At 34.8% G+C, this 22,234-nt stretch overlaps 1 protein-coding gene across 1 annotated transcript in view; it reads left to right on the forward strand.

Moving 5' to 3' along the window:
• CSMD3 (CUB and Sushi multiple domains 3) overlaps window positions 1-22,234 on the forward strand; it is a 1,175,747-nt gene that overhangs the window by 348,993 nt on the left and 804,520 nt on the right. Inside the window, exon 5 of the mRNA XM_046642300.1 lies at window positions 3,628-3,835. Within this exon, the coding sequence (XP_046498256.1) occupies window positions 3,628-3,835 (208 nt within the window). The remainder of the gene's footprint in view (window positions 1-3,627; window positions 3,836-22,234) is intronic.

Consider the following 22,234-nt stretch of genomic DNA (forward strand, 5'->3'; position numbering starts at 1 on the left):
GCAGATGACGCTAATCAAACAGGCAAGCCTGGTGGGTGGCCAAGACAGAGTGATGCTGAAGGAATGAAGATCTTATCAATGACAATATTTGTACCAACTGACTTTGATCAAAGACTAGGAAGTGTTACTTAGAAGAAAGAGCACAGCACTAGACTTAAGGGTTTCATGGTTTGTTCTAATGGTGCCTTTCACTTGTTCTAACTCTGGCATAAAATAAAAAAAATTTATTTAGGTAATACATTCTACTATAAGAGTCTATGATTACGGAAAATGTATTGGTTTTTATAAATATTTCATTAAATCCAGGCCAAATCAGAATACAAAGATTCTAGCATTCAAGCAGGTTCACCTAGCCAAAATGTTGTATATCTAACATGTACTAAAATCAAACTTTACCTATTTCACAATTTTGTCAGATACTGATTCTATGATAGTCTCTGTAGTAATAAAGAGATCAAATGGGAATGCTGAGCAAAGAACTGGATACAAGAATTGGCAAGAGCATTGGTTTGAATTCTGGAAGATCTGAGTTCCTGTCCTTGTTTTCAAGTGCAAGTCATTCATACTTTTGGGTTGAAGTTATTTTGGTGTAAAATAAGAATTTTCCTGGAGTGAGCTATTCTAAGAGTTGCTCTCTATTTCATGTGTCAGGAATTTGAGGTGATTACTCTCTTTTGTGAGCCTAGATTGAAGAACTTCAAGGAGATCATGCAGAGAAATTGATTTGTATGCCCTAGAGGTTGGGGGGAACAGTGTATTATTATTAAAACTGTGGCTGAAATATTTAAATGTTTGTTGTAAACCTAGAGGGCTGCATTTCCAGAGAGGATGAATAAATGGGGCATGTTTTCATTTGAGCAAATGCAGATCTTTGTGAGAAAGTTCTGGCTTGAAATTGTCTTAGGTCCTGCCTGAAAGGCACACCTGGAAAGATAAGGAGACATAGTTGGAAATAAGGTGGAAGTACACCATCCTGTACACTTGGTATAGGGGAAAAATGTAAGCAGCCATCCGGAGAGACATACACATCCACAAAAAGGGACCTGATTGGGACATCTCTGAGGATCCCATGAAAAGGCTCATGAACAAAAGAACCATCTTTCTTTAATCATCTGCCAAAGCCCTTGGAAACTGGTACCAAATCAGTGCCAGGCAAATAAGAGGATTCACATCCCCTGATCCCTTCTCCTTCCAATTCCAGGAGGAATCACAGAGTGCTCAGTGAGTAGGAGTGGAAGAACAGAAATACTAGGGGGGAAAACAAAGAAGAAGAACCCACTTCTCTATCACACCTCTGCCCCAGGGGCCACAAGCTCACTCTAGGAGGAGCAAAGAACCTTAACCCAAATGAAGTCAGTTTTTTTGTGAGCATGCAGGAGTGGACATATTAATTGATGAAATGAGATTTCTGAAACAAATAAAGTTTTTTCTTCATTCTGACCATGAACTGAAATGTCATGTGTCTGCCTGAAATTTTATCTAGAGACCGGGAAATAAATAGCTCAGAGAGCTGGTTTGAATAGGTTTTGTACCAGTTACCCTACAAATATATGATGGCATAAGATTTTATTTCCCAAGCAGTACTCAACCTTGGTGTTGTTACTCAGATGACAAAGAGTAGATGTAATTTGTGGTTGGGGATGTGGAGGAGCAGGACATGTTTACCAGTGGTTAAAGTTAAGGTATTGAGGGAAAGCGCTGTGTGTTCTGGCAAATCAAAAATGTAGTAATATGGCTCATAGTCTAGACAGGACCACTGGTTCATTCTAATTACTTAACAAACTTAAAAAAATAGAGAGGGGGGCTGGCCCTGTAGCACAGTGGTTAAGTTCAGTGACCTCCACTTCGGTGACCCGGGATTCATGGATTTGGATCCTGGGCACAGACCTACATCACTGGTCAGCCATGCTGTAGTGGTGACCCGCATACAAAATAGAGGAAGATTAGCACAGATGTTAGTTTAGGGCTACCTCACACAAAAAAAGAGGAAGGTTGGCAACAGATGTTAGCTCAGGGCAAATCTTCATCACCAAAAAAACAAAGAGAGGCATGCAATGAAAATAAATATTTGCCATATTTACAAAGGTGTTTGATGAAAATAAAATATCTTTTAATACTAATATATTTATGCTTTCAATTTATGAATTATAGAGTTAACTAGGTAAAGAGTGTGGCAGAAAGAAGCTAATGTTATTTGATACATACAATATAGTAATAAAGTTGTTCCCAATACCAAAGCATTTTGCTATTCCCTGCCCATTGTGGAGTTAAACAGGATACTGCCCATCTCTGTTTATTAAGGTTATGCGGAGTGTTAGCCATTACCTCAAACAATAATTGGTCATTATAGAGCCAGACTTTTTCTCAAACATTGGACTTGAATTGAAGGAATTCCCTGAGTGGCTCAAGACAACAGCATAAATCTTGAGACAATTTATTGCGCAAGTAAACTAGTAACCTATTAACTTGACTGGCCTAAATAGTGTTATAAAAAGACAAATTTTATAGCTTCAATTTCTTGATAAAATAAGGAGTTTTATCTCATATTTTCACATTAAATATAGGTGGTCATATAATAACCTCTCTGTTAGCATACACCATTAGCCAAAAGTAGACTCATGTGGGGCTGGCCTTGTGGCCAAGTGATTGAAGTTCCACATACTCCACTTTGGTGACCTAGGTTCACAGGTTTGGATCCTGGGTGCAGACCTGCTCTGCTCATCAGCCATGCTGTGGAGGCATCCCACATACAAAATAGAGGAAGATTGGCACAGATGTTAGCTCAGGCTGGTCTACCTCAAGCAAAACAAGAAGATTGGCAATGGATGTTAGCTCAGGGTGAATCTTCCTTGCAAAAATAAATAAATAAAAGTAGACTGGTATAGAATCTGTGACCCCTGTTTGGAAAATGAGAACCACAGATCCAAACGTAAAGTTAGTAGAAAATTTATTTATAATATTCTGTATGCATGTATCATATGAATACCTAGAAAGATATATTTACATTGTTTGACGGAGTCATAGGGAGTATATTACCAAAGATATATTAGTTACTATATTATTTCTCTATAATTAAAGTTTCCTGGATAAGTGATTCATTTTTATTTAAATTGCATTTCCACAAACATTTTCAATAGCTTTTGAGACATGCCATTGACAAAAATTATATTATATTCTCTCTTAAATTGTTTCTTCAGTTTGTATATACAAACATTTACAAAATAAAAATAAAGCTCAGCCCTACCATAAACATGCACAAAGTGATTAAAGATTTCCCATCAGAGACCTTACTAATGATGTTTCTTTTGTTTTACTCACTCATCAACCAATCAATGAAAAGAAATCTTGGTTCTGTTATCCTAAGATCTAATTGGAATGTAGACTTTTACTTACTTTCAGTGCTACTTCAAACAATGGTTATAAAATTGTCAAGTTACAGTTTATGTTTATATATGTGCTTAAAGTTTTTTCATGGATTTCTGATTTTATTTAATCTTTATTAGTATAATATACACTTGATATCACAACATTTGGACTGTTATTTTTATCCAAAAATGTTAACAGAGTTGCTTTAATTGCATTTCTCTTTATGACTGGTAACTGAACATCTCATTCTTGTTTTGACAGCTGAAGATGCGTGTGGAGGAACAATGAGAGGATCCAGTGGCATCATATCAAGCCCTAGTTTTCCTAATGAGTACCATAACAATGCTGATTGCACTTGGACTATTGTAGCAGAGCCTGGGGACACGATTTCACTCATATTTACAGATTTCCAGATGGAAGAAAAGTATGATTATTTAGAAATAGAAGGTTCTGAGCCACCTACAATATGGTAAGTAGATAGCTTCTAACTCAGCATTGGTGTCATTGCCTGAGGCAGACTGGGGCTCAAAGAACAGCTGTATGTGGGTTTGGTTATTTAAAGGTTTAGGTTTTTTATAAGAAATTACAGTTAAGAAAAATTGTTAAGGGGCAGCTGTCAGAGCTGAGGAATATTTTTGCACTTTGGGATACTGATGTATCAAATAGATTGAAATTTTGAAAGCTTTCCATCAGTATTTCTTTATCACTCAATCAATGAAAAGTATTATGACTTTATCAAAATTTGTGTAAGGGAATAAAAGTTGTTCCTAATGTAGTCTAGGTTTAATCAGATTGTGTTTCTTATCTAACTGTATTTCTTATCATCCCAGTCCATACTTGGTGGTTCCTTTCAAATTAATTGAATAGTTTTGTAAGTAATTTGCCTTTGTTTTTGTAGATAGAAATTTTATGTACCCTGTTATCTGAAGGCAAAAATTAAACACTATGGTCTGGGTGAGTATGGTCTATTTCTTTAGAGACTCAACGTGGTCTCATGAAAACTGCAGAGTTGTCAGAACATAATTTTAGGGTATAATATTTTTAAAAGAAAATGTTTCTTTAAGCTATTTAAAAATTTGAATGCACTGATATCACTGAAGTGTAACGTAGATTATGAATCAGTAACTGAGTGAAGAGTGATGAGATTGGTAAAGTGAAGAAATAGGTAAACACTAAACTAGGGAGGGTCTTTTACGCCTTGTAAAGGATTTGATAAGGGAATTTATTAGAGTGTTTTATCAAGCGCAATTATGTGAAGGGGTTTGAATTTTCAAATGATTATTCTTAGTGAAGTGTAAACATTGACTTGTAGTGGGACACGATTAGCTGCAGAAAGATCATTTAAGAGGTGATTGCTGTAATCCAAGAAAAAATCTTGGTAGCTTGGATTAGGATGGTATTGATGAAGATAAAGAAGTAGAAAGAGTTGAGAGATATTTAGGAGGTATAATGCAAAGGGCTTTGTAGTGGATTGAGGAGTGATAAAGAAAGAGTTGTTCAAACCAAACATCATTTTCTGACTTATACAAATTGGTCAAGGCAGTGAGAGATTCACTGAGTTGGAAAATGTTGAAGGAAGGTCAAGTTTGGAGTAGGAATGCTATGAATAGTGAATTTGTTTTAAGTATATTTAGTCTGAAGTCTCTTTGGGACATGCTATTAAAGGCATCTAATAGACAACTACATATGATTCAGGAGCTCTGAGTAGAAGCATTACTGGTATGTGGTTGATATTGGTGGTAATTGAATGAATAGGCATCAATAATATTGGCTAGATTGAGACAGAAAGGAATGAGAAGACAAGAGGAGTGCTAGGACTGAGTCTGAGCATCAACAGCATATAAGACCCAGGCTTAAGAGGATGATCCAGCAAAGAAGAGTGAGCAAGTACATTCAGAGAGGCAGGAGGAAATCTAAGGGAATAAGGTATCACACAGATAAGAAAAGTGTGAAGAAGAAAGAATAGACAACATTGTGGACTGCTGCCGAATGAACACTAGGTAAATTTTTTTTAAAAAGATCTATTTATCATTGGCTGGGCTTCAGCGAAAGTAACAAGTGTTTCTATCATCTTAGTACATACCTTTTAAGATAAGATAAAAATAACACACTTAGCTATATTCACTTTGGTTTTTGTTTGTATTTTTTTCTACATTCAGGCCTTCAATAATCAGGGTTTATAAATTTAACTCTTCCCATGATAAGTTCATGCTCGGGTGCAATGAAACCCGGCAGAAACATGGTTTAAAATGATAGAGAAATGAAAGATATGTTTTAGAAATTGCTACTTCTACAATCATACGTATTTGAGTCATACCAAAGTGGATGATAATGCCATGAATTTTCTAATAATTATATCTTTTGGTATGCGAGTGATCTCTTTAAAAATAGAAGCTTTTAAACTTGAAACATGTTTGACTACTAGATATAATGAAGGGAATTAGAAAATGTTTTGTAGCATCTGTTCCTTTGTTACCACTGAACTCTAGAAACCAAGTCTAACACATTTACTCTGGAGATCATAATATTCCCATTTATGTTCATTTAGTCACTTTCCCTTTTCAGATTAAGCATTTTTAGAAATGATTTGTTGGTTTCTTAGCTATAAGAACATCTATTTGTGTGTTTCCGAGTTTCTAGGACATTGTAGCTTGTCCAATAATAGCATCAGATCCACAAATTTCTCTTCATTCCATTTTCTCCTTAAATGACACTGGGCCACTTATTTCCCTCTTCCTCAGGAAGAAAATAGCAACTAAGAAATCCATTGTTTTACTGTCTTTTTAAATTAGTGTTACAGCAAATGTTTAGGTAGACTTGTCAAAATCTTGGTTATATAACTTCAACGAGGTCATTTGGCACTTTTCAAGAAAATGATACAAATGCCCAAACTATATTATATTTCTATAAATGCCAATTTAAAGATATGTAGTGTTAGTAAATTAATAATATTGTATATATCACTTAAATATCATAAAACAGCATTTCTTTTAATTGTTAGAGAATTGATGCGTAAAATTATCTGTGAATAATTAAAATAAAACTTTAAATCTAGTCCTGGCCCTCTAATCCTTTTAGATCCTTTAATGTTATTGTATCATTTTAAAGATACTGTCCTGAAAATGAGACATTTTAATTCAAGTGGCATTACATTAGTTCTTTCTTATGAATATGCATTGCTCATATAACATTTTCAATTCATAATAGAGTTCAAAAGAGAAATGTGAATAGGGGAAACATTCACATTCTTTTGATTAAAATTAGAAATGGTTTCTTTGGCTTCAGGTCCCTCCTTGAGGAACTGTGAACTTGCCACTGGCTACTACACATAATAATTTTGTTTCTGAAGTTCAGGCAGTGAGACAGGTTTACTGTAGCTTGCGTTTGACTTTGGCAACATAGATGAAGCCAGCCCAAAAATTGTGCTGCTCGGAGAATATTATCAGTTAGCCACTGCCTTTCTTGCAAGCTGTATATGCTAAATTATTAAGTTCTTATTTGTTAAACAACAGTCAGCAGCACCACTGCATGATCCAATGGGAATGCACTGGATCCACTCAATTATTACTGGATGATAAAACTTTATCAGACATGGTGAATGTCAACTGATTCCATGGCAGTGCAATGAAAAATGACATAGCATAAAGAAACTTGAATTCTAGTTTCAGCTTTGACTTTTTGTTGATAGATGAAACTGGGTAAGTTATGTCACCTTCCTAGATCTCAGTTCCTCATCTGCAACATCCAATCCTTCTTTCAACTCTAATATTATTTGGCATAATCTGCTTAGGTGCTATGGCAGGGAGAAGGAGCTGGAAGTAACTAGATACTGCCTTGTTTACAAATCCCTGAATGGAGAGTTGAATTAGATACTCTTTAAAGTTTTTTTCAAACAATCTGTTTGGGTTCTTACTAGAATTTTATACATTCAGTGTTCATTCAGCAACTACTTATTGGGTATCTACTACATGGCTGGCATTGTCCTAAATGCATCAGTGACCAAAGTGGCAGAGAGGCTTGCTCCTGCAGAACTTATATCCTATCAGCGGAAAAAGACAATAAACAATAACTAATATGAATAAGGTAATATTACACTTTGTCTAAAGAGTGATAAGAAAGAAAAGGTGGAGTAGGGTAGGAGAGGTCAGGAGAACAGTAGTTGGGTGATGGGAACGTAGCTTTCCTAATTGAGAAGTTGAGATTTGAGCGAAGTCTTGAAGAAAGTAAGGGAGTTAGCCAAGCAGGTATCTCAGCAATGAGCATTCTAGGCAGGAATAAAATCTAAGCAAAATACGTAGTCTAGAGGGCCTCATTGTGTTAAAGAAACAGCTAGGAGTCATTGTGGCTACAGAAGAATTGCTACAGGGGAAAATAGTAGAAGAGAAAGAGAATTAATGAGTCCAGCTCAGGACCTAAATTTGTCTTTTAATCTAGGTGAAATGCGAAGTCATTAAAGGGTTTTGAGCACAACAGTGATCAGACTATAAGAAATCACTCCGGCTGCCACGTGGGGAACAAACTCTAGGAAGGAAAGGTAGAAAAATAGACATTATTTGCAGTAATCTAGGTAAGATATAATTGTTAGGATGAGGAAATAGCAGTGGAGGTGATGGGAAATTGATATATTTTCAAGATAAATTTAAGAGAATTTCTTAAGTGATGAGATGTGAAACTCAAGAAAAAGAGGAGACAAGGACGGCTCTAAGGTTTTTGGCCTGAAGAACTGGGGGGATACAGTATCCATTAAGTAATATTGGAAAGACTATAGATGAAGCATTTTTGGAGAGATGATCTGGAGCTTAATGCTGAACATGTTGAGTTTTAGATGGCTAATAAACATTCTGGTGAAGATTTCAAGGAGGCAGTTGGTTATACACATCTTAGTTTAGAATTCAAAGTGTGGGATAGAGATCTAAATCTGGAAGTTTCTAACTGGAAGTGAGTATTAAATTTAAAAAAAAGAGAGAGAGGAAAAGACTAAGTACTGAGTCCTGGGGCACTCCAACACTAAAACATTGGCAAAGCTAGAAGAAACTAGTGAAAGAGTTTGAAAAAGAGAGTTAATGAGATAGGAAAACCAAGAGAGTGTGCTTTCTTGCAAGCTAAAAGAAGAAAATATATCAAGGAGAAGGAACTGATCAATTTTGTCAAATGCTGATGATAGGCTGATAAAATGTGTTCTGAAATTGGATTTAGTAATATGGAGGTCGTTGATTACTGTGATGAAAGGAATTTTGTGTTTGGGAAAGAGGAAAAAATTGTAGTAACTGTAGAATGAAGCAGAACAAGAAGATGAAGATTAAAAGATCAGGTGGGGACCTAATCCATGACAGGGGTTACAAGGAGTTTAATCAGTTTGGAAGCCCCGCGTATAGCAGTAAAAGAGCAAAGACTTGTTATCAAAGACTAGAACTAAGAGGAATGAGTGATTGACTATCAGACAGTAATAAAGGAGTCTACATTGTAACTTTTCGTATTAGATGACAGAAAAGACATAAACAATAATAGAAAGGTTAAGAAGGCATGCTAATATACTGGAACCGAAAAAAATTGAGTTCATTTTGTAAGGTGTAGGGTTGGTTAAGCAGGATTTCCACAGAACATGTCCCCTCAGAAGTTGGAAATGTGTAATTTAATTATACAAAGAGACTGAAATAGGAGTGAGAATTAGATGTCATAAAAAATAAAATGTTGGCTAAAGTCAAGGAAATGAATACAGTTGTCAAAATCAGAATATTCATGAAAACATCATTCAGATCATATAACAGGAAAATTTGTTTAGTTTTATTCAAATTAAAAATGCAAGAAAGTATGATACTGAACTTCTTAATCTCAAGTTCGTGTGCCCAATGTCCAGAAAGCCAAACAGAGACATCCACGCTTAGAGATGGAGAAAGGCCCCATTTGAGTTTGCCAAGACAGCAAGGTGGGAGCATGGGTTCCCCAAGTCCACCATAACCAGAGCAAAAAGCAGGGAGGTTTTATAGAGCTCAGGGGCTGGGCAGGAGAAGCTTCAGAGAAACAAAGGGGTCACTCCTGATAAGCCCCTGGGCAATCTGCAACAGCTATAGGGGGCCAGCCATCTGGTGAGGGCAGCCTCCCTGAAGGCATTCTCTTTCTCCTGCAAAACAAGCTCACAAATCCTCAAGATTCAGTCACCCCTCAAGTTAAACAAGAAAACCACAAATTGACAAGATTCATAACAAGGTCAAAAGGTGCGCATGTTCTTATTGAATATGTGCAGTAGCTCTCCAGTACCCAGCTTCAAGTACATAGTTTATTTTCTGTTTTGTTTAAATTATTTATGCACATTTCTTTATATTTATTACATGGTTAAAATAATGCTAAACATTTAAATTTAAACTGATAAATTAAGTCATACAAATTTCTGTTGTAGGCTGACTCATCTAAAGCTAGTTCCTCCATTTGTGTGGTAGATCCTATCCATTCTCACCTACTAAAGAGTGTCATACCCACAATTTTCTAAATTCTCTTCTACACCATCAGTTTTTACTCCCTGACTGATCATTGTTCAAATAGCTGTAACTTGGTTTGTCCTACTATTTCTTTAGAACTGCCTTTTCCAAAATGACCGATGATATCTTAGTTCCTACTTTAATACTTAACTCACTTGATTTATCTGCAACATTTGACCTTGTTGATCGTTTCCTCTTTTCTAGAACATCCATTTCCCTTGTAAGTATGAAGTCATTTCTTGTACCTTTTCTTATTATTCGCTGACTATAACTTTTTAGATTCTTTTTTGGGTGGCTTTTCTTTCTTCATCCTTTCTATACATGCTGGCATCAGTCCAGCCTTTGTCTGGTTTTCTCTGTTCTCTCTACTTTGGAATTTGCATAAATTTCCATGGCTTCAGTGATCTTAAGACTTTGTGATTTTTCCAGTGTTAATAATTATTCTTTTACTTTGTTTCTGTTTGAAATATCAACGAAAATAATCCATAACCAATCTATAAATGAAAATTTGGGTGAGTTTATTCTGAGCAAACTAGTGCTCCTGTTTGCTCTCTTCTAACAGTTATTAGACTAAAATGTGCAATGAAGCTATGGTTCTACATATTACTATTCATCCGTAGTGGTAAAGTAACTTGATTAAATATCTATTATGATTCTATAATTTTGAATTACCCTTTTTTTAATTGGGGTAAGAACGTTTAACAAGAGATCTACCCTCTTAACAAAATTTTAAGTGTATAATACAGTACTGTTCAAGGTAGGCATAATGTTATACAGCAGATCTCTAGAACTTATTTATCTTGTATAACTGAAACTTTAAACTGTTGAATAGCAACTCTTCATTTCTTCCTCCCTTTATCCTCTGGCGAAGACCCATTTTACTATTTGCTTCTATGAGTTTGACTATTTTAGATACCTTATATAAGGGGAATCATGCAGTATTTGTCCTTCTGTGACTGGCTTATTTCACTTAGCATAATGTCTTCAAGGTTTATCCATGTTGTCAATTACGGCAGAATTTCCTTCTTTTCTAAGGCTAAATAATATTCCTTTGTATGTATATACCACATTTTCCTTATCCTTTCTTCCGTGATGGTTGTCTCTCTTTAGACCGATTAAATAGGGTGCTCATAAAATGATAAGATATTAGAGCCAGAAAGGATTTTAAGGTTCCAGCTGCCCAGTTTCCCCTTTGAGAAAGATGAGTCATGAGGTTCAGTGTGTGTTTTGAAAATTCGAGATGAGAATTGAGGTCTCCTAAGACTTGCTCCACTGTACTCTTTGATAAAAGTACTTCTTGTTATTATGCATACAACCAAGCTTTTCTTACAAAAATATTCATACAACCAAGCCTTTCTTACAAAAATATACTGTATATAAGTAAGAAATTTTAAAAACCTGAATCTTGCCATATAAATATCATAGTATGGATTAACGTTTTTAAATATAGCCTGAAGTTGCTATTATAGATTGTGTTGATGCCTAAATATAATTTTGTTACAAAAAGTTAGAAATTCTTCTAGATATCTGAGAATGCCTAGTTTGGTTAATCTACCATTTTTAGTATCTTTAAATATATTTTTTCTGCCTGAAGGAAAACCTATTTGGCAGTGTAGTAAGAAGAGTTAACAATGTATGTAAGTCTCACTCATCCATGAAACATTGAATTACATAATAGATGAAACCAGAATTAACACATAAATCAGGTGATTACTGAGTGAAGCATTTTCAAAGTTTTCTAACAGACCACTCTGATTTAAATGAAAAATATTTCATCTCTGGTTTTTTAAGGTACAAAAATATTAGTTGTTGGATGTCCCTCACATCTTTGAAGTAAAACCAATTATATATATAATAAAAATATATAATTTTCGTGTTTATTTATGTTATGTATGCATTATGTATGTATATTATATACTACATATTATGTATGTGGTTAATAGTGACAGATTTGAAGTCATCCTTCTAATTGTTAGCGTGGAGAAGAAAAATCATTTAGTGGTGTTTTTATATCTTTAAGAACCAGAACTTAATTTATTGTTACATCTTCATTAAATAAATTGTATTTCTAAAGAATACCTATATCCATAGAAGTAATGGAATGCCTGTTCGTTTTTTAAACTTAAGAAACTCATTTACCTATGTAAAATATTTTAATTACGGAATGCACTAATCGCAAATATGTTTAAACTTCAAAGGAAAAAAAAATCTTCTCTGATTCCACTTTTTTTAATCTTCTGTGATCTTTTATAAAGACTATAAAACTGTACAAATCTCTAAAGTTAAACCAAAGCTCTAGTATATGAAATATATGACTAATTTCATGATTTTATTTAATCCATAGAAATCAAACAACATCTTGTGACTATTATCCATGAGGAAGTCCCAGTATGCACTTTCATAATTCCTTGCTCTCCTTACCTCTTCTCTACTTTAATAAAACTCTCCCATGAATATTACCGAGAGCCACTACAACCTTGAAACTCTAAACTTCGGTATTCTTCTTGCTTACTCCCTTCGTCTTTTTTTCTTAAATTTCATCATAAACTCTAGTGCTTGTCATATTCATTTTTCTGCAGTTTATTAACCTGTGACTTAGCCTTAGCTAGGAGGAGACACCACTCTATTTTGAGAGGAGAAAAGTGTGAAAGAACAGAGATTTTATCTGCTTTTCAGTTTATAAGTATAGTGACAAGAAATTGAAATACATTATTTCTGGTGGTTTCTGTTTTTTCCCTGATGAAAGAAGCAAGGTCATCTGCTGAAAGTGAGGGCAGGTGATAGGTTAGGATATTTGAGAAGTGGGATTATTTGAAATATCTTCAGCGGAGAGTGGGAAAACAAACAAACAACTAGGGAAGTCGAAGGATTGCTGGGCATTATTTTGAATTCACTTGGAATTTTACAATATGAGATTGTAGTGACAACAATCGATGAACTTACATATTTCTACAACACTGCTTACCAACTTAGATGCAAGTATAAAAAAGCAAGTGATGGCATTGCTGGGTTGTGGGATGTTAGGACGATGGAAAAGGAGGTTGAAGGTATTGGTAGACACGCACAACCTGGAGAGGGAAGGAGCGACTTCAATGGAGTTTACCTCTTCTAAGCATACTGGTTTTTATCCATAACTTTTATCTATAAGTTAGTATAAATATTTTATTGCTTAGAGTTTGAATAAAAAGAAATGCTAATTGAGAATCTAAAAATCAGTAGAATATTGTAAAATATAAGGTTTTAATAATACATACGTTATCATCTACTGGTATATGTTTCTAATACTCAAATATCTTAGATTGAATTTTTTTATAAACTTTGAAATATGTCAGATTTGTTCATTTGAACGGGATATTTTTCTGAATGATTTCATTCTAGTTAAATAAAGTGAAACTATAATTCTTGATTTAACCATACTTTTGAAAGTCATTTTCTGTAACTCTCCCTCCTTTAACATAATAATTTTCATAAAACTAGCCTATGCTTAACTTGATTAATTCCCCTTATACAGCAAATGGTTTTGTGTTCCTCAAAAACTCTTATAGGCAAATTTTTATCCCAAAAGTGCTTTGATGCCATAGATTCCAAAATAATTAGTTAATTCATGTAGAGTTATTTATATACAAATGAAAGCATAAAAGTTAAACCTTGGGACCTATTTTGAACTCAATTCTTCTGAATGAGCAGTGAAAGACTTTGTTTATAAGTCACATTTCTCTGCAATGCCTCTCTCTGCTTCAGTGACTCTAATCTTTTTGCTGAACATTCATTTCCTGTTCAACATACCTTCCTACGTTAACCTACATATTTTAAATACAGTCAACAGTCATAATGATTAGGAAAGGCAGGTCTTTTCTTATTCTTTATTGGTTTGTTTACTGGATTAAGCATGGAACAGTAGAGAGAATGAATCTTGTAACTGACATGGATTTTTCCCTTCAAGAAGAAGCAGATGACAGACTCTTGGGAGAAGCTGCAAAGTCAAATTAGAAACGGTATGATAAAAGAAGGCATGGAGACTTCAGCCACATAAAACCAGACAATTATAATAACATTCAGCATCTCTATATTTGAAAATAATGGGTATTTAAAAATCAATTTTCATTTATTCTCTCTCATGAAGTAAAATATATTTTTGGTTTTTTCATTCATGTGTTCAAGATAATTGTACTTTTGTTTAACTTTAGAGAAGATAACATGCCAGTATTCAATATCATAAACTTTATCACCTAGAGTATATAATTTATGAGAATTTATAATTCTCAGTCCAGAATTCTTTTGGGGAAATGATAAAAAAGAGCTTAGTTCAGAATTTTTTTAGAGAAACAATTGTGTTTATTTAGGCTTAAGAGAATGACTAAAAATCTCTTTTGGCATACCAAGGATTGGCTAAGAGTAAGATAAAAGATTACTAAATTGTTCCAGGAATACTATAACCAAAAAACAATATAAGAGCAGAGGAAGAAGAAAGGGTCACGTTGAGTGAAAATTTTATCTTGAGATGAGAGAGTGGAAGTAGCTGAAAAGAACAATAGGACACCAAGATATTCCCTCAAAGAGTCATGACTCAGGGAGTTATCAAGGACAAGACATGCTTAATGTTCAATATTAAGATGTGTGCTCAGCTGGCTTGAAATTTAATCGCTAATCCCAGTCTTGTGGGGAAATTATCGGCAATTGAAATCTGCTGAAATCAGCCTGAAACATTTGCTCCAGTGGTTGAAGAGAAACTTACCTCCACCTGACATGAGATCCCAATGTGTGTAGTTTATAGAATATCAAGGAAAGTTACAAACCTGTCTGTCCTCTAATCAGGTTGAAGTTTTAAGAAAAAGAACAAAGATTTTTCTCCCTCTCAAGTCTTGCCTCATGATGCAGAATGTGTTGTGTAGTTTCTCTGGAAATAATAGATTTAAACCCTAAGTGTCTTGGAGATGGAAAAGAAAAAACAGAAAAAAAGACATGTATTAAATGTTAAATTATAAAGAATCTGTAATTGGGAAAGGGTTTTTGTAACTTGTTTTGTTTTCTAAGCAACATTTTCAGTTAAATTAGAGTTCATTAAAATTCTCAAAAGGATACTGATTCAAACTGGAAATTTAGTTATCAAAGAAATTCAAGTCATACTTCCAATTTGCTAAAGGAGTAGAATATCACTCAAGGAAAGACTAGACAATGTCATATTTTAAAAATAAACACCTAATTTTTAAGGTCTTTTTCAGATGCTGATATTCTTAATGAGCATAAGTAAAACCATTATGTTTAGTAGAAATGCCTTTTGAAGCTCTGGATAAATTATAAATATTCATGACATATATTCTTAATATTAATGTAATAAATTAGAAGTACGTACACAAGCACACATGCTTCCAATAATCTTTTTGGATTTAATTTTATTTGTCATAATATCTATTGTTGAATAGAAGTTTTCTTTTTTAAAACTTCTATTTTTCACAGGTCCAAATTATCAGTTATAACCACTTGGAATGATAAATTTCAAAACTTCATGATTTCACTTTTTGGAATTATTCCCTATTTTTATAGAGACTGATTGAAAAAACATGCCAGGCTGAGGCAATAGTAGGAATCATTTGAGTGCTGGTTAGCTACCAAGAAGCTTTTCAGAATGAGATAATGGATTTTGGCAATCCTAACAAAATGAATCTATCTTGTTAGAGCAGAGTAGCATTAACCAACTCACATAAGCTAGAATGCTAATTTAGGTATTCATCACATTCTCATCTTTACTCCCACCATTGCTTCCCATACTCCAGTTATAATGGCATCCCTTCAGTTTCTTAAAATATGACATAATTACGACTTTTGCATATACTTTTCCATCTTCTGGAAGTGTTCTACTCCTCACTCTTCATTTTTACCTAATGCCCGTTCCCTCTTCTAATCACAGATTAAAAACGACTTTCTCTGTTATGTCTTCCCTTAGTATCTAAAGTAGGTAAAATCTTCCAGCGACACTTCCACGTTCTTGTCTGCATCTTTCAACATTCATCAGCATTTTCAATTACTTGTTCAAAGCCTATATTCCTTGTATTCCATAAGCTCCATGAAGGCAGATACCATGTTTATTTAACTTAATAATCTTAGGGCCGTACACAGAGCATATGATGTGCTCTTTGCTTATTAAGTGAATGAATAAATGAATTAATGATATTTGGTTATTTTATGTACCAGAACACTTGTGTCACCATAACAACATATTCTCTCCCTGAAAGTAGATGTTTATGGCAAGTCATATTCTAGTTGGAGGCTTCCTTGGTGAGCACAGACTTAGAACAGGAAAAACGGTTATTATTATTAACATCCCTAGGCTACAAAAGCCAAATTTGGTCATTTCCACAGTGTCATACTTACCACAGAGGTAAAAATGATCAGGTCCGTGGGCTGGTGTGGTGTTCCATTGAGTTGATGCCTAGTCCTTTGGGCTTTCTATCCCTGCACGATGTAAACTAGACAAGTTATAAACTGCTAGATTAAGATTTTGCTTCCTAACTTTCAAATTTCAGCCCTGTCTCATTAAGATTTTTCCAGTCTTCTTGATTGAAGTTTAAGTGTTCTCGAACTCTTCACACACATATGTATAGACCGTCAGCTGCATAGGAAACTTAATCTAGCAGAAGCCTTGATACATATTATGTGCTAAGAAGAAAGTCTAGTCTTCATTCATTCAATAAACACATCAAACATTGTGCTGCGGAATAGATTTACACTGGCTAACAAAATATTCATGACTTCTGCTCTCATGGAACTTATAGTCTATTCGCTTCTCCATATGGTATTGTGGTATTAAATACCATACTCCTTATGGTATTAAAAGCTACTGAACCAGTGCTAAAGATACAGACATCTCGGGGCTGGCCCCATGGCTGAGTGGTTAAAGGTCTGTGTGCTCCGCTTTGGCAGCTTGGGTTCATGGGTTTGGATTCTGGGAGTAGACCTACTCCACTCATTGGTCATGCTGCGGAGGCATCCCATATACAGATTAGAGGAAGACTGGCACAGATGTTACTCAGGGTGGATCTTCTTCACCAAAAAAAAAAACCAAGACAGAAAGAAAAGATACATTCCATGGTTTAAGACTTGTATGGGATAGTACACTTGATCCTGTCTTCCAGATAATTCTTGTTATTGCTCAATATTTTTCATGATCTTCTTGAAGATAGAACCACATTGGTCTGATATAGTAAAACCTTATATGTACTAAAACATACCTGAAAAACAAAAGTTCTGGGATAATCTTTTCATTATTTTCTTTGAAGTGCATTACCCGTACTTATAATTATACTGCTACTTTTTTGCCTCACATTTAATTTTGTGCACACACAGTATTGTGGTTTTAAGACATTATTCTATTATCTTCTGCTATGTAATTCTATATAAATTCATCATTCTAAATAAAATATAATGGAAAATTTAGAGTTTGAATCATTATCTGTTAAGTAGCTATTACATGTAAGACATTATTCTAGAAGTTTACGTATCATAAAATGAAAGAAAAGAATAAGAGTAAGCAGCCTAGTTTTGTATTTCATATTATATGCTTCAAGAAATGGTGTAGAAGTCCCAAATACAAGGAACAGAGTAGAGGTATTTAAGAGTTCATAAAAGAGAAACATTTAGGTTGTGGTTGTCAGGGAATATTCCATGGAAATTGTAGAACCTGAGCTGGGTGTTGAAGGGTGGTAGCCTTTTGGCCAATTCCCTACCCATGCTGTTTCCATTATGTACACAACTTACCACTTCTTTTTCCTCACATCTAGTGGGTAGAATTGTGTCTCCTGAAATATATGTTCAGACTCTAACCCTTGTACCTGTGGATGTGATCTTATTTGAAAATAGACTCTTCATAGGTGTATTTATGTCAAGATAAAGTCAGACCAGATTATCATGGGTCCTAATCCGTTGACTGCTGTCCTTATAAGAAGAGCGAAATTTGGATATAGAGACTCAGGGAAGAAGGACATAGGATGATGAGGCAGAGATTGGAATGATGCATCTCCAAGCCAAGGAACAACAAGGAGTGCTGGCAACCATTCCAGAAGCTAGGTAGAGACAAGGAAGGACTCTTCACTAAAGCTTTCAGACAGAGCATAGCCCTGCTGGCACTTGATTTCGAACTTCTAGTGTCTAGAACTGTGAGACAATAAAATTCTGTTCTTTTGAAACAGTTTGTGGTACTTTGTCATGGCAATTGTAGGAAAAATAAACTAACAGTGATTTTCAGTAATTTGATTTTGGGAGCACATTTAAAGGGATAGCTAAGCTCTTTCATATAGTATACACAATTTACTCAAGGATTCAAGAACAAAAAACAATATGAAATAAAAATATGGTGTTGTTACTTATGTTTCCATACTTCCATATGTAAGAGATTGATCTCTCACACTGATCTTATATGGGAGAAATGAAATTTAACTTTCCTGATCCTAACAACAGAGAACTGGAAGGTAGAAAAGTAGGTTTTACTCATTCTCTCTTTCATTGCTTAAAAAGTAACAAATAGGGGCTGGCCCAGTGGCCAAGTGTTTAAGTTTGTGTGCTCCACTTTGGCGGCCCAGCGTTTCGCTGGTTCAGATCCTGGGCGCGGACATGGCACTGCTCATCAGGTCATGTTGAGGCAGCGTCCCACATGTCACAACCCAGAGGCACTCACAGCTATAATATACAACTATGTACCGAGGGGACTTTGGGAAGAAGAAGGAAAAAGAAAAAGATTGGCAACAGATGTTAGCGCAAGTGACAATCTTAAGAAAAAAAAAAAGTAACAAATAATGACATAATTGGAAATAAATGATATTTAAAAAGTGAAAATGTGATCATGGGGTTTTTTTTGTTTGTTTTTTATTTTTTTGTGAGGAAGATTGGCCCTGAGCTAACATCTGTGCCAATTTTCCTCTGTTTTATTTGGGATGCTTAATGGATGGTGCTAGGTCCATGACCAGGATCCGGACCTTCGAACCCTGGGCTGCCAAAGCAGAGTGTGCAAACTTAACCACTATGTCACTGGGCTGGACCCTGATCATGGTTTTTGTGTTGTGTTGAATCTCACTTAATTGGAACTTAAGGAAATACATTTACATGGTCTGTATTATCTGTCTCAGTCACATTTAGCTAGAAAGTACACCTAGGGAAGTGGCTCTTCTCTAAACTTGATGAATTTATATTTATAAACTTGAAAAATTTATATTTTCCTGACCAGTTTGCTTTTTATAATGAAATATTCGTAGTAGCAGAGACTCTTATAATACAGAGTTAATGACTTATTTATGTGGGTTTCCGTTATATTTCACACACACCTCATCACATTTCATTGGCTGGCTTTTTATTTCTCTCTCTTGCTGGATAGTGAGTTCCTCAAAGACAAAATTATTCATTCGTATGTGTATTGCCTGTGCCTGGCATAGTGCTTAGTGCATGGCAGGTGCATGATAAATATGTGTGAGTTGAAATAATTATGATATTCACAGCTTTAGAGAGCCACATCCATTCCAGGAATAGTTTAATGTGTTTTTCAAGTAATAAAAAGTTTCAAAACTGTTCTTCAACGTAACTCCATTAAGGAAGACAGATGTAGCATAATTTAATTAAGCCTGTGTCATGAGGTTTTAGTTTTGAATCTTTTCTGTGTACAGTTGAGTTGGTTGACAAAGTGTTTTGTTTTATCTAAGAAGTGCTGATGTCCATCTGTTTGGCAAACATCACTCAGTATATGTGCCAGAGACCCATGTTGAGAGCCAGTGAAAGAGAACCGAGTAAGACCCTGCTCTTGTCCACAGGAGAGAGAGGAGTGACAATTCCAAAGAATGAGGCAGAAGGTGCTATGCAGGCCCAGAAAAAGAGCATCTTGACCTGGAAGTGGTAGAATATAAAGAAAGGAAAACATTTAAAAATACCAAGGCATTTTGGGGCCCGCCCGGTGGCACAGCAGTTAAGTTCACACATCCTGCTTTGGCGACCCGGGGTTCACCGGTTTGGATCCCAGTTGCGGACCTACTGCTCATCAAGCCATGCTGTGGCAGGCGTCCCACATATAAAGTAGAGGAAGATGGGCACAGAGTTAGCTAAGGGCCAATCTTCCTCAACAAAAAGAGGAGGATTGATGGCAGATGTTAGCTCAGGGCTAATCTTTCTCAAAAAAAAAAAAAAAAAAAGAAGAAGAAAAATACCAAGGCATTTTATAAATTTAAAACACTTTAAGATCTTATCTATATGGTTTGGAAGCTAACTACTACAGATTTCATTGCAGCAGTGCACTTAAACAAGTGTGTCTTGTTGCAAACCACCAAGAAATCAGAATATTATAACAGAGAACTGAAGCAGTGGTTTCAGTGACTCCTCAAAGAATTCCAAAAATTACATTGAATGGGAAAGCACTTCTAAATTTTTACTTCGATAGTCAAAGATTAGGAGTATGTCCTTCTGGTGTGCTGCTCCTTAGCCATATCATATCTATAAGAATTGCTTTCATCTAACTTTGTACAAAAGGTTGAAGTTCCAGTTCTAACATTCAAAGAATCTTCATTTTTCTCTAGTCGATATATCAAATCCTTTAAACTTACTATGTTACTTCAAATGCAGTGTTTGTATGAATTTAAATTTTAGCAGCCTGTATATATATGTATAAATATATATATATATATATATATATATATATGTTGTTCTCTCTACTTAAGAAGAAAAAAATGAAACTAAGCTGAATGGAAGAAAAATCAGAGTTTGATACTAGGGAAAATTGTTCTAGTCATTATCTTACTATTGCCAGCAAGTTCATTTGGAAAATAAGATTACTTGTGGTAGAAATGTAAATATAGGTTTTATATTAATACAAGAATTTTTAATTTGTTGATGTTATAACTTATTAAGAATATATTGGTCAAGCTACTTTTTTATCTAGTATTTATTGAATAATGATATTTATTCTGGGAAATTCCAAATTATTTTACCATCTCAATCATCTGTTTAATTTTAATATTCAATTTTAAAGGATAGTTTAGGATAATTAAGGTTAATAAATATTTAAGAAAAAGATGAATGAAAAAAAATTAGATTCAAATATACTTTTTTTTCCTGCATCAAGTTTGCTAAAAACGTTGTAATAATCCTTGCCGAAGGCAGCATTTCCATTAAGCTAAAACGTATACTGCCTGTGAAACAGAAGGTGTTCTCAGAGGCTTTGTTTCCATAATCCTGGATGTTTCAGAGGTTCGTAGTACAAATTAGGTGGTACTCCAAACTTCCTTGTGTCCTTTGCTTCAGGAGCACCGCTTGGTTTCCTGCACACAGTGGTCCTGTTTTGAAGGTATTTTGTTAGCACTTCTCTCTGAGGCATTTACATGTAGATGGGGTACTTAGGATTCTATCCAGCCCTTACTCTTCAAATAGAATAAGAAGATGATGCAATGCTTTTAGCTAACTCCTGATATTTTCACACTAGTTTTCCTTGGAGAGAAATAAGATAAAGTAAAATATGAATGGACTTTATAATGAAGATTTCTATGTTCGTCAGAAGCCTACGTGGGCATCCAAAAATCAACCACAAATGAAGCTAAGTCCATCAAGTTTATACAAAAGCAAAATGACTAAAATAAGGCTAAAAAAAGTCATGATACAATTTAAATTTTCTGTTCATGTATTTTAATGAAAGTAGGCTGAACTTTCGTGTGATTAACTTATAATTTTTTAAGGTAAGAGTATTTTAGGACAAAGAACATATTTTATATTTAATTTACTAAATTTAAGTTATTTACACAGTGGAAGCTATGTACTAGGCAATGGATGTTCACAAGAATTGGTACTATAAGAGAATACTTAATCTTTCTGTTTGATCTCTGATTTGTCTTAATGGTATCTGTATGGCATATGGGGAAAAAATAGAGTATATCTCCTACTCCCAAGAACTGGTGAGTAGAGCTGTGCAGCTGATACAGCTCCGGGAGACTCCAGTCACATCCTAGTGTATGTAAATGACACCCTTGAGTGTTGTACAGTGCACAGCTTGTGTGACTACAAATGGTGTCCTGTCCCTGTGTTGAATGTAGTTTATTCTTTCAGCCCTGTCATTGTCAGGATGGCCTTCCCCTGCCCAGTCTGTACCCATATGAATAAAAAGCTTTTAACTCATTCAGGTTTTTTTGATGAGTGAAGGAATGTCTTTCTTAATGTCACACTCCCCCCTGTATTTTTGTTCCAGATTTTACTTATAAATTTCACTCTAGAAACTCCAATTAGGCATCTCAGAAACCAAAGACATGATCTTATGCTGGAGACATGCATTCTTACTGGTCTCTCCCATGTCAAAAATGCTACAGTTCTCAAATTCAACCTCAAATAGTCATCTCTGGTTTCTGTTATTGTCCACTCCAAGTAGTTGTCAT

This window comes from Equus quagga, chromosome 16 (genome assembly GCF_021613505.1).
Source record: "Equus quagga isolate Etosha38 chromosome 16, UCLA_HA_Equagga_1.0, whole genome shotgun sequence".
Lineage (NCBI taxonomy): Eukaryota > Metazoa > Chordata > Mammalia > Perissodactyla > Equidae > Equus > Equus quagga.